The sequence below is a fragment of the Cyprinus carpio genome, chromosome B5 (genome assembly GCF_018340385.1).
Source record: "Cyprinus carpio isolate SPL01 chromosome B5, ASM1834038v1, whole genome shotgun sequence".
Lineage (NCBI taxonomy): Eukaryota > Metazoa > Chordata > Actinopteri > Cypriniformes > Cyprinidae > Cyprinus > Cyprinus carpio.
In genome coordinates this window covers 8,326,094-8,338,653 of record NC_056601.1, presented here as the reverse complement: position 1 = coordinate 8,338,653, position 12,560 = coordinate 8,326,094, and the positions used below count along the sequence as shown (strand labels likewise).

Here is a 12,560-nt window from a genome sequence, read left to right as displayed (position 1 = left end):
CATAGACCTCATCTCTCATTTAAACCTATTAAAATCCCCAGACGCTGCATGGGTGCATCTCAAATTCCCATATGGAATTGCCATTCATCATCTTTGTTACTCGCCACCTTATTTATCCTTGAAATTATATATATCTTCAGTGCCTCTAACCAACTCATTAATGGCATTTTTATGATGAAGTACTGTAACCTTTCTTAAAAATACAATACTCACATAAGCCTAATTATATGCGGCAGCCACAGAGAAGATACGTTCTTGTTATTCCCTTGAGAAAACTATTTTAGGACATTTACTATAAGACAGAACTGAGTTAATGCAGGATAAGAAGTCGTTTTCCATAATAAGTCTCCGGTCAGCATTTCAAGACAATAGCAGGAACATTAGGTGTATTATGAACATGTTTTCACTCTGTTTGGGTTAAACTTTGTCCTGTGGTCTCTGGTCTGTCTGGCACTGTTGTCATGGTTACAGCACAGCTCTGTCCAATAGTGTGGCAACTTGAAATGTAGTGCTAGTTTTTGTCCAAAAGGAGCTGAATGCTCATTTTAAAGCTGCTCTCAGGTTAATATCACCTTTTGAAAGGACTTGTGCCACATTCAAGCACAGCTGAGCTGTATTTAGTGCTAATCTGCATGCACAAAATGCAGAGACATTGATTGCTAGCTTTAAAAAATGAGATTTCAGAGGCGTGACCTCACAGCATGCTAGTGTTAAGACATATGTGATCACACATTTTGGGATTACAGACGGGGCAGAAGTGATATATGCTGAGACTTAACCAGAAAAGCAAAAAAAAAAAAAAAAAAAAATACGAAAGCAAGAAGTGATTTACAAACAAGAGAAAAAACATTAGGAATCTGATCTTTTCTTTTAATCATGACGAGAGATAATATTGCTTGTAGGGTATTGTCATATGTACTCTTAAATCCCCTCACATGTCTGTGTTTACTCAGTTCTAGGTCATGGCCCAGTTGGCTTGAAAATGTTTCTTCTGTTCTGCTGTAGTATTTCTGTGCTCCGCCTACCTTTTATCTCTCTCTCACACACACATACATTTTCTAGACAGCTGTATCCTTAACAACAGTGGTTCTCAACTGGTGTCCTTTAGGAACCAGATATTACATTTAACATCAAGTGTTAACCCAAAACTTTAACAAAATGCTTTACTGAGCAAAGGTAGTGAAATATACACTACCATTCAAAATGTAGGGTTTGAAAGTCTCTTATGCTCACCAAGACTGCATTTAATACTAATAGTACTGTGAAAAGTTATTACTATTTACAAAAAACATTTTCTATTGTGATTTATTTTAAAATGTTATTTATTCCTATCATAGCAATGCTAAATTTTCTGCATTATTCTATTCTTCAGGTTCACAATCTTTTAGAAATCATTCTGATACTGTTCAAGGATAGGCTACTGCTCAAGAAAGAAATTCTTTATCATTATCAATGTTGAAAATAGCTGTGCTGCTTATTTTATGCTATTTTTTTCAGGATTCCTTGATTAATAGAACATTCAAAAAACAATTTATTTGAAATTGCAATCTTTTATAGCATTACAAATCTTTTTACTGTCACTTTTGATCAGTTTAATGTCTTTACTAAATAAAAGTATTAATTTCTTTATAAAAATCATACTTGGCCCAAGCTTTTGAACATGTTTTCAACTTTTTTGAACTGTTTTAATATTATCGCAACTTTTTTTTTTTCACAGGATGAATAGGACAAATAGAACTACATAGGCATGAACAATAAGAGAAAGTGTGATTTAAAAAAAAAAAAAAAAAAATCCCAGCCTAATACATGGAACAAATATTTGGTCAAATAATTTTTATGAACCACATTACCAAGTGACAGGTGAATTTGTGCTAGAATATTGAAAAGTGTAATTGGACACAATAATAATAATAATAATAATGATAATAATAATAATAAACTTTTTTTTTCACTAGCGCCTTTAAATGTAGATCTCAAAGCACTTTACAAAAACAAATAAAACAAATACACTGTACAAAATAATACAAGCAAAAATATGAAAAGAAATCTAAACGAAACAAAGACAAATAAAACAATATATAAAAAAAATACAAATGTTTAATTAAAAGCTACCCTATAAAAATGTATATACTATTAAATAGTTTTAAGGCGAGATTTAAAAATGCTATGAGTTTTAGCTTGCCTTATCTCAATCGGTAAAGAATTACATAGTTTTTGATGTCAGACTTTGATGTCAGTGAGTATTAGGGAGTATTTTCTCTTCCCTTTTAAAACTTAGTTCATTTTACTGCCCTAACTGTGCAAAATGATGTGGCTAATTGCATTTATTATTTTTGGGTCACGATGAACAAGTAGAAAACTTGCTTTGCACCACACACAAACATAAACAATCTTTGTCTTCAAAGTATGTCTAGATATGTCTCTTCTGGCTCACTGAAGATTTGGAGGTCATTTTGCCTTTTGTTCCTGTCGGTATGTTTGTGGAAGTCAGAGAACAAGAGCATTTCATACTATGGACCACATGAGGGCGATATGGCACTAAATTTTGAATGAAAGATTCATTTTCTTTTTTCTTTGTTTACCAGATTTAAAACATCTAAAAATCAGCTTTAACACACTGTTTTCCACTGCAGTTAATGAATACTTGAAATACAGAAGTTTTAAGTAAGGTTAAGAATCTGTTTAAATCCCCTTTCTCCCTCTTCACATACGTCATATTTGACTTTGTTTCTGGGAGAGAGAGTAATAAAGACAAAATGTTAGATAGACTCCTATTTTTATGTGTTATTCCATTAACACAAAAATTCACACAGCAAATTCTAGCTTACACTTAAGTACATTTTCAGGCTCCTAAGAATGAAGTAAATTCACCATCTTGGCTGCTGTGCCCAAAAAGACGACAGTCGTGTCATAAAGTAGCGTCTGCACACAGAGGTTTAGTGCGCTGTGCTTTGTGTTGGTCTGTGTTGTGGCATCTTCAGCATGCATACTAGCTGTGCTGACACCCTTTTGTTGGAGAAGAATGCTGTTGCTACGTTACCCATCAGTTAGCGTTTACTTGTTCCAGTGCTCTGTCTGCATTCTCCTGACAGGGGATACCTCGTTAAAAGGGAAGAGCATATGTTTCGAGACATTTTATTGGATGGTCTGGTGAAATAATGGCTCAGTGATAAAGACTTTACAGCACTGAACATATAGTGCGCTAAATTCAGTCTTTTGTAGTTAACAAATACTGTATTCGTCTCGTACTCTGTTGATTTTCAGAGGTCAGAGTCTCGGGCCTGTCTTATTGTTAATTATATTTGTATAAATAATCCCCTACTTCATCAAAATCTAATCTGATTAGCTGAAATGGATGGCTGTGCTCTTATGAGAGCACCGTCCCCTGCCATGCTATTTTAGTAATGCCACTGGTGTCATCTAGCCAAGCAGAGCTGGGTATTGTCCATGCAAAATATAATGAGCCCCAATGCCCCAAATGCCACTAGTTAGTCCGGCTAGAGCTACAAGAGAACATCGGGACTCTGGCAGCCTGTAAGTGGATAGTGTACACACACACACACACACACACACACACACACACACACACACACACATGCATACTAAATGTAGGTAGAGTGATGGCAGCAGCTGACTATCATAGCTGGGTGAGATGTCGTTTGAGTGTGCTCAGAGGTTTGGGGATCAGTAACTGGGTTGAAGGAAGGTTTTTGTGAATTTGAAGTCTCTTTCGCAGATGTTCAGGATTTTCACTTCTTTAACATACTAGGTGCTGAATGAATCCAGTAGGATTTTAAAGGGGGCTCACACAGTGTCGTAAGTGGTCTTCAATATGTTCTGTTGGTGTCAAGTTGCAGTTAGTTTAGAACATACCGGATGAAGCTCCTAAAAGAGCGAGTGAGAGTGTTAAATGTATGTTTACAACATTTCAGACTGTTGTGTGATTTTTGTGATGTGTGCACAGCTGAAACCTTCTTTTTTGTGTGTGTTTGATTATAGGAGAGGCAGAGGCTTGAGACCATCCTGAATTTGTGTGCTGAGTATAATAAGAGTGACCCTTCGGTGGGTGTGGACACAGGGAGGGCGTGTCAATTTCCAGGGATGGAGGAGGTCTCTGTTCGGCGACCCGGCCCTGATCCTGCGAGTGTGCCGGTCCAGAGCTCTCACAGACAGAGAGAGAGTGAGGAGGAGAACCTGAAAGAGGAGTGTAGCAGCACTGAGAGCCAGCACCAGGAGGTACAACACACACATACTATTGCACACAAGCTATCAGAGATACTCCCACTTTACAGAGAGAGAAATACAGTAAGCTCCAAATCTGAAATCACATTGAGTTTCAAAATCTAATCTAAATACACAGGATTTGGATTTTTATTATTATTTTTAAACAATGAAACACTGTGACACAAAATGACTGAGAAATATTAAGAAGGTCAAGATGCTCTCTGGATCATCTCAAAACATGGGAAAGCATGATTATTAGGTTTGACACAAACTTGTGTAGTTCATGCTTTGATTAAAACTTGCAACATTTTACTGTAAGTTAACAATGTACTGTTTAAAGGGACAGTCCACCAAAAAACTTAAAATTCTGTCATCATTTATTCAATTAATGTCTTTCCAAATCTGTATGACTTTCCTTCTTCTGTGGAACATAACAAAAGATATTTAAAAAAAATGTTTGTAGCCAAACAGTTTCAGTTCATATAAAATAAACAACATGAGGAAATGATGACAGAATTTTCATTTTTGGGTAAACTGTTTATTAGTTTAACAAGTGCAGATTCAAGATGTAGACGCTACGTTAATCTTTTATATATATATATATATATATATATATATATATATATATATATATATATATATATATATATATATATATACATATGTGTGTGTGTATATATATATATAAGTCACTCAATACATTGTTTGTACAGCAAAAAATTGACAACTTTAGTTTGGAGTTATCTGAATCTGAAAATGCAAGAAAACCACATTTACACAAGATTGTGAAACTGTTACACTTTACTTGATGCCACTATGTATAATGCATTATAAAGGTATTCATAATGTATACTATAATGAATTATATACATTTTCATAAGTAGTTGCAAGCAAATTGTTATAGGGAATTATAATATTTGCAGATTCCTTGTTACATCTGAAATACAAAAAAATGCCCATTTTTAAATAATAAATTTCACTCAAATTGTAACACTTATAATATAATTTACCATTAAAATGTGTATCAAAATGTGAAATAGTGGTCTCAGAATTTTGGACAACACCAAAACTGCTTGAACGAGCACACAGACATATTTGCACACACCTTATGATGTATAGAAACATGCAAGATTTGGCTAAAACACTCAGCGGTGTACATTTAGAAGTTGTACTGCAAGTGGAAAAGTAAACATACATTTAACTCTTGTGGTCTGCTGGTAGTCCCTTTTGAATTCACCTACTTTTTCATATTTCTTCTGCTCTGTCTGTAAACACATGTCTTTCTCAGCCTTTCTCTCTCCCTTTCTTTAGAAAAAAAATGGTATTCATTCATTTAGGTCACTGTTAGAATGCCAGGTAGAGTTTATTTGTTGCAACCACTGTCTGAGTGGCCTCACCACACACAAACATGCAACACAATTTGTAGTAATTGACAAATGCTTTCTCAGCATGAAGATTCTTCAGTGCTTGGGCAGCAGGAGAGAGCTTATCTGGAGGAAGAGCGGCTCAGGGTTATGGCTCGAGTGGACGAGCTGAAGACTCGTGTCACTGACCTGGAACAGCAGATACAGGAGTCTAGACAAGAGGTTAGACTGAATCATAATCATAAGAGGTGTCTACAAAGTGCACATAACTTCTTTCAGTTCCATCAAAACTGCGTGAATGAGAGTGAGAGATGTAGATTTTCACATAAGAACTTGTAAAATCTGTTCAATCACTAGTCATCTTCCTCTGCATCAGTGCATCACCATCTGCCATGCACAGAAACATCTTTGGTGTTGCATATTAAAATCGATGTGAATACAGGATTTTGCCTCATCAGCAGAGCTGCGCTATTCATGAAACAGAACTGAAACATATGGAAGTGAACAGACTGTTGAATGTGTCGTTTTATTGGCAGGCAGAGATGGAGAGGGCATTACTGCAGGGGGAACGGAGGGCGGAGCTTGATCAAGTGGAGGCAGAGCTGGAGATCATCAATCAACTTCAGCTGAAACTGAATGAAGTGGAAAATTCAACTCAGATGGAGAAAGAGAAGGTACCGACAACAAACACAAGCTATGAAGCATGCTTCCCTGTTTCCTGTTTGTTTTTCCTGAAAAGTTTTGTGGCTGCCTCTTTACTACCATGCTAATTTCTAACAGCCTGACATCTAACTCTTCATTAATCTAAATGACACTGACTACACTGCATGTTTGAATGGACATTTTCGTATCAGTCTTTCGATAAAATTCTATTTATTTGAAATAAAATCTACAATTTTCACCTTATTTTTAATGAAAGAGTGGGTGTGGGCATTTGCCATTCTGGCGTTATCCTCTTCCGGTTATTTTACCTGTACAAAAACAGCCCGTTATGCTGCTTGATATCGCAAACTTGTATTTGTTTTTATATAATTTTAATGCATTATCGTAATCATATACACGCGGGTTTATAGCATAAGTAGTTTTACCATTTACTAATGAATTGTAAATCTTGCACATTCACAATAAATCGCACATAAATCTCTGTTCTAGACAGCAATATAAAGATGAGTCAATGTAATGTATTTATAATAAAAAATATAAGTAAATTCACACATCAACAAATGTGTGAAAATGTGTGCAAATGTCATAAAGGCAACAGATATCATAAAACAGTCAATCCTGAGGCTAAATGAAGATATTTAGAAATAATACAACATTATTTATGAATAGATGTATTGAGTAGAACTGAGTGCTGTATAAATATTTATTCTGCTCAGATTTAGTTTGCGGCAATATGGGCTCTGATTGCCATGGCAACCCCATATCTAAACCTCTGTTTTAACACAGCATGGTGTCTTTATCTAAGCAGTTTCCTGTTTGTTTTCAGCCCTCTCCACCATTACTGGCTCGCCGCGTGTGTATTTTACCAGTGTGTATGTTACGTGTGTGTAATGTTTTTGTAGGAGAGAGCAAAAGTCTCAGCTGAGCGGGATGTCCTGGCCAGGCTGAGGGATTCGTACAGTGAGCTGAAGGGCCAGCTTCATAATTGCCCCGAATCACTGAGGGAGCACTTACAGGAACAGCTGACCAGGGTCAGTGTGTGCTTTGAGACTGCCCGAGAGAGTCACAATAACTATCAAATGTATACAACCACTTCATTTCAAAGAGAAGCAGGAGAAAAGAAAGAAAAAAGTAGGATTGTCAGTAGATTCAAATAACTATTAGCGATTTGTCTCGTGATTATTTTTTTTATTAGTTCACGTAATTAGTGTTGAATTTTCAATTTGCCTTTTTTATTTTTAAATTTAGCATCCAGTGTTTCATTCCTCTTTTTTGGGAAGAAAACAAAAAAATATATATAACTGCTGTTTTGCTGTTAGTCCCTCACAACAGTCCTCCAGTGGCTTTGGTGTTTTTCGCTCATTTTTAATACTAAAGCTTCGATGGTTATTAAATTAAATACATCACTGCAAATGACTTTACTCTTTTTTATTATTTTATGTGGATGTAATTTGTAAATAAATTGGCTATTAAGTAATTTTTTCTCCATTGTTTACAGTAGCATAAATGAGAGCTCTGCTAATGGATTAATGTGAGTGTATTAAACAGAGATGCTTGTGGTGGTTTGTTTATTTCAGCCAGTATTTAAAAATAAGCCAGAACACCCTAAAACAGTTATACTTTCAAATAGATAGTCAAATAAATAAATAAAACCGAATGCACCAATATTATAATTTTGACACATACCACAAGCTGATATTACAGTTCTTTGCTATTTTGTCTAAATAAATAAAAATAAGTTTTAAGTTTTTTTAAATGCAAAGTTTATTTATATATTTAAACAAATATTTAAATATGAATTTACAGTATGGAAATGGATATTTAAAATTACATATACTAAATTATTAAATGATTGTGTTAGCAAGGGTATTCCAAATATAAAGGAAATTAACATGCGGAAATTGAATATCAATATCTATATATAAAAAAATCTCTAATGTTGAGCGAAAACATATATGATACTAATATATTGTCCACCTCTAAATAAAAGCAAAGCAAATAGCAAAAAATCAATTAATAAGAGATTAACAAAGAAGATTGGTGTATTTATTCTTATTTAATCACATTTGTACACAAGATACACAATGAAAATAACTATTGGAGTGTTATGACCTTCCAGTATCACCAGCAATTAATGGGTAAAACACATGACATGATATAACAACCTTAACTGGGCAGCTTGTTAGAATCTGGATTTGTAAAAACTGCACAAATATCCTATGGCTGTGTGTGTTGGCTGTGTGTCTGCGCTCCCTCACGAGCCACAGTATGCTCATGGCAATAAAGGGTTTACACACTCACTGAACAACCATGATCATTATGATGCACCTCTGCTCTTAGGCAATGAAAATGCATGGAATTCATTTATTTGTATGTCTGTCTTTTGCTTTCCACTCTTGCTTAAGTGCTTTTTTACTAAATCTCCCCACTAATTCACTGATATGGTAATGAACTGAGCGAATCGCCTCATTGTTTTGTATCTTTGTACACTTTATAACCAATAAGCACCAAACAGAGGATGTGTATGAAATGTTTTTTCAGGAGATGCATTGAAAAAAAAAGGTTGTTCCATACAGCAAACATTGTTTGGCAGACGGAGTGATCTTCTTCGGCATGTCATTGAGGAACATTTGTCTGTCTGCTTGTTTGTTTCCCCCATCTGTTCATCTGCCTCTGTCTTTCCCTCTGTGTCTCTCTGTCCATCTGTGCATGTGTGTGTCTGTAGAAGGTGGAGGCACTGGAGTCGGCCACTAAGCGCTTTGAGGATTTGGAGTTCCGCCAGTTGGAGAGAGAGAGTGGCATAGAAGAAGAGAAGGAGATGGTCAGCAGGCAGCTGTTGCAAGAGAAGGCAGAGTATTTCCGGACTGTGACCAAAAGGAAGGTAATGACACTGCTCTCAGGACAGTTCTAGGAATCAAAAGTCAGTACTGAGTGGCTGACCCTGTATTAAACTGGAATGACATACAACCACAGCCTCCTTTTAAACATTTCTCTTGGTTATGTAGGAGAAAATGGCAACTCTGGAGATCCAGGCTAACCAACTTGGACTTCAGGCAGCTCAGGATTGTGAAAGGATGGCCAAAGATAGAACCCTGGCCCTACAGATGCTCCAGAAGGTTGAGAATTTTATTTATTTACACTTCAGGCAAAGTGTCTTCAACACCAAAAAACAAACAAACAAACAAAAAAACCTTAATACTTAAAGAAATATTCAAGAAGTTTACTTCCAGAATAAAACAATTCCTGATAATTTACTCACCCCCATGTCATCCAAGATGTTCATGTCTTTCTCTCTTCAGTTCAAGTTTTTTGAGGAAAAGATTCCAGGATCTTTCTCCATATAGTGGACTTCAGTGGTGGCCAATGGGTTGAAGGTCCAAACTGGAGTTTCAGTGCAGCTTCAAAGGACTCTACAGGATCCTAGCTGCAGAATAAGGGTCTTATCTAGCGAAACGATCAGTCATTTTCTAAGAAAAATACAAATTTATATACTTTTTAACCACAAATGCTCGTCTTGATCTAGCTTGGCCTCACGCATTATGTAAACACCCACATGTGACGTAGGCAGAAGTACCAACCCAGTGTTTACAAAGCAAACATGCAAAGAAAGTCAAACGCACTTTACAAAAAAGGTAAAACAATTATGTTGGACGATTTTTAAATTGGAGGAGAAAATGAGATGGAATTTTTCACCCTAAGATACCTTTTTTAATCTAAATACACAGACGAAGAACTAACAGCTTTTCCAACATGATTACCCAGTGTGTGAAGACGCGTTTGCGCATCGCAGAGCTACTGCAAGAGGAGCATTTGTGATGAAAAAGTATATACATTTTTTACTTTTTAGGAAAATGGCCAATCCTTTCGCTAGATAAGACCATTATTCCTTGGCTGGGATCGCGTAAACCCCTTTGGAGCAGCATTGAAGCTGCAGTTTGGACCTTCAAACTATTGGCCGTCATTGAAGTCCATTATATGGAGAAAATTCCTCAAATGTTTTCCTAAAAAAGACCCATACACACCATAACACTAAAATTAATATATATATATATATATATATAATGTATATATAATAATAATTTTTTTTTTAAGAGTTGAACCTAGGATATTCCTTTAATGGTAAATTAGACCCTGTATACTTTTCTCTTTAAGAAAAGGAGAGACTATCTGCCCTGGAGACGAGATACCAGAGCCTGACCGGTGGAAGGACTTTCTCCAAGCCTGCCAACTCGAAGGAGGTAAGAGCATTCAACAGCCATGACTTTAAACAGGTTGGCAAACAAACCACTTTTTTAACTCTAAGCTGGTAAACAGACTGTCTTGTGATCTAAACTCGTAGAATCATTATAATTCATGAGATATCTGTGCTGTTTCTCAGTATTTAGTGCATTGGTTTGAAATTAACGTACCGTTGTGTACATCCTGATGGTGGTGGTGTCCGTGGGGATATACTCGTCTCCCGCTTAGCATGTTCTTTCTGGGTTATCACCATCGGCGATAAGCTTCATGTCGATGCGTCTTTGATCAGCCATAAAATATGTAGAGGGAATCTGAAGAAGTTTGATAAGACAAATAATGGTATAAAAATGTTCTTTGGCATGGTTTGTGCAACACTGTCTGTTCGGTGCTGTCTGACTTTGGTGTTTATATTCAAAACAGGAAGTGCTTTACATCAGTGAACCTGACCTTTTAAATGAACTCCCAACCCAGATTTCTCTGCTCCCCTCATCTTGTTGTCAAAGATCTACCCCTCAGATATATTCTAACAGGCCACAGGAGGTAAAAGCATGACCCCAGGACAGCTATGAGGGATTTACAAACTAACAATACCATTATGTCATTTGCACTTATGCGCTTGTGCAGTTTAGTCATTTCACCCTTCATAAGGAACATGTGTCTGTGTGGCTGATGAGTAGAGATGGGAATTGTAAAGAATTTAATGATTATGGTTCCTTAATGGTTCCACTAATGATTTTGTTAGTACTAAAAGAAATGCAATTTTATTATCAAATGATCAGATGGTTTCAGTAACAACAACAACAGTACTGAACAAATTTCATTCATTTATTTTTATGGAATACTACTGACAGTCATATGAATAACCAGTTAATCACTACACTGATTTGTAATGTGCTAGACTTCATTAAAATGAATGACTTAGAGTCCAATATTTGGCGCTTTCAAATAAATAGTAGTGTTGTGCAATAATTGAATAAATATTGCAGTAAATGTATTCCACCGACATGCATATGTAAGAACCATCTGTGGAACACAATGACTTTTTTTTTTTTAATATTAAACCTGCTCTAAATAAGAATCGTTTTTGGTTCCCAACCCTACTGATGTGTATAGAGATTATAACATAAATTACCAAAAGTTTGGGGTCTGTAAGAATATTTTAATGATACAATATGAATATAAAAAAATATTGTGAAAAAATATTATATTTCAAAATAACTGTATTTCTCCCATCTTTAGTGTCACATTATCTTTCAGAAATATTACAGATATGCTAATTCAATCCAATGTTGTTGTTCAAAAGAACAGCATTTATTTGAAATATACATTTGGATAAATTGAATGCATCCTTGCTGAATAAAAGTTAATTTCTTTCTTTCAATCAATTATTCAATCATTTAGATAAATAAATACTGACCCTAAACTTTTGAATGGTAGTGTAAATACGTGTCGTGTAGTGTCAAGACCTGGAATGCTTGCAGAAGTTTATTGAGTTGATGGGTATTTGTGATGTTAATTTTTTAGCATTCATCAATTGTATTGGTCACAGTTGCAGTGTTACAAACAGGTTCTCATTTTGTGAGATTTTAATATGCCCATTGTGAGTGTTGTTTGCCTCAATCTAGCATGTCATCTGTTATGTTCAGGCCATTTATGAATGGTATGATCACATATCATAGTACTGTGATATGGTGGACATTGACATTCTGTCACACATGCTGTATGTGTGTACATTGGAGATGTTGACGTGTTTGGCATGTTTGTAATGTGTTGGGCACAAGCATGCCTTTTCCAGTGGGTGCATGATGATTTCTGGTGCAGTTCTTCAAGTGTTATTTGAGATATGAACTGATATCCTTTGTGGATGTGTGTACGGATGGATGAATGTGTGTGCTCAGGAGTACCTCAGACTCTCTGATGTATATAAGATGTATGGGAACGGATGTATTCCCGCCCAGACTGCCTTCCCTAACGCTCTTTGTCTACCGCTGGCTGTAACATCAGACACACCTCGTGAGGTATGACTCCTCCACTCACTCTTTCATCCATGACAAAACCTTTTTCTTTGCC

At 35.8% G+C, this 12,560-nt stretch overlaps 1 protein-coding gene across 9 annotated transcripts in view; it reads left to right on the top strand.

The window, feature by feature from the left end:
- Positions 1 to 12,560, top strand: part of phldb1a (pleckstrin homology-like domain, family B, member 1a) — a 43,749-nt gene that overhangs the window by 22,816 nt on the left and 8,373 nt on the right. For 5 of the 9 annotated variants that reach the window (XM_042724067.1, XM_042724064.1, XM_042724063.1 and 2 more), the window contains 9 exons: positions 4,000 to 4,236; positions 5,673 to 5,810; positions 6,125 to 6,262; positions 7,154 to 7,282; positions 8,977 to 9,132; positions 9,257 to 9,368; positions 10,404 to 10,489; positions 10,911 to 11,030; positions 12,389 to 12,508. In XM_042724067.1, coding sequence (XP_042580001.1) covers positions 4,000 to 4,236; positions 5,673 to 5,810; positions 6,125 to 6,262; positions 7,154 to 7,282; positions 8,977 to 9,132; positions 9,257 to 9,368; positions 10,404 to 10,489; positions 10,911 to 11,030; positions 12,389 to 12,508 — 1,236 coding nt within the window. The remainder of the gene's footprint in view (positions 1 to 3,999; positions 4,237 to 5,672; positions 5,811 to 6,124; positions 6,263 to 7,153; positions 7,283 to 8,976; positions 9,133 to 9,256; positions 9,369 to 10,403; positions 10,490 to 10,910; positions 11,031 to 12,388; positions 12,509 to 12,560) is intronic. The other 4 variants (XM_042724072.1, XM_042724069.1, XM_042724066.1 and 1 more) reach the window with 3 other exon arrangements.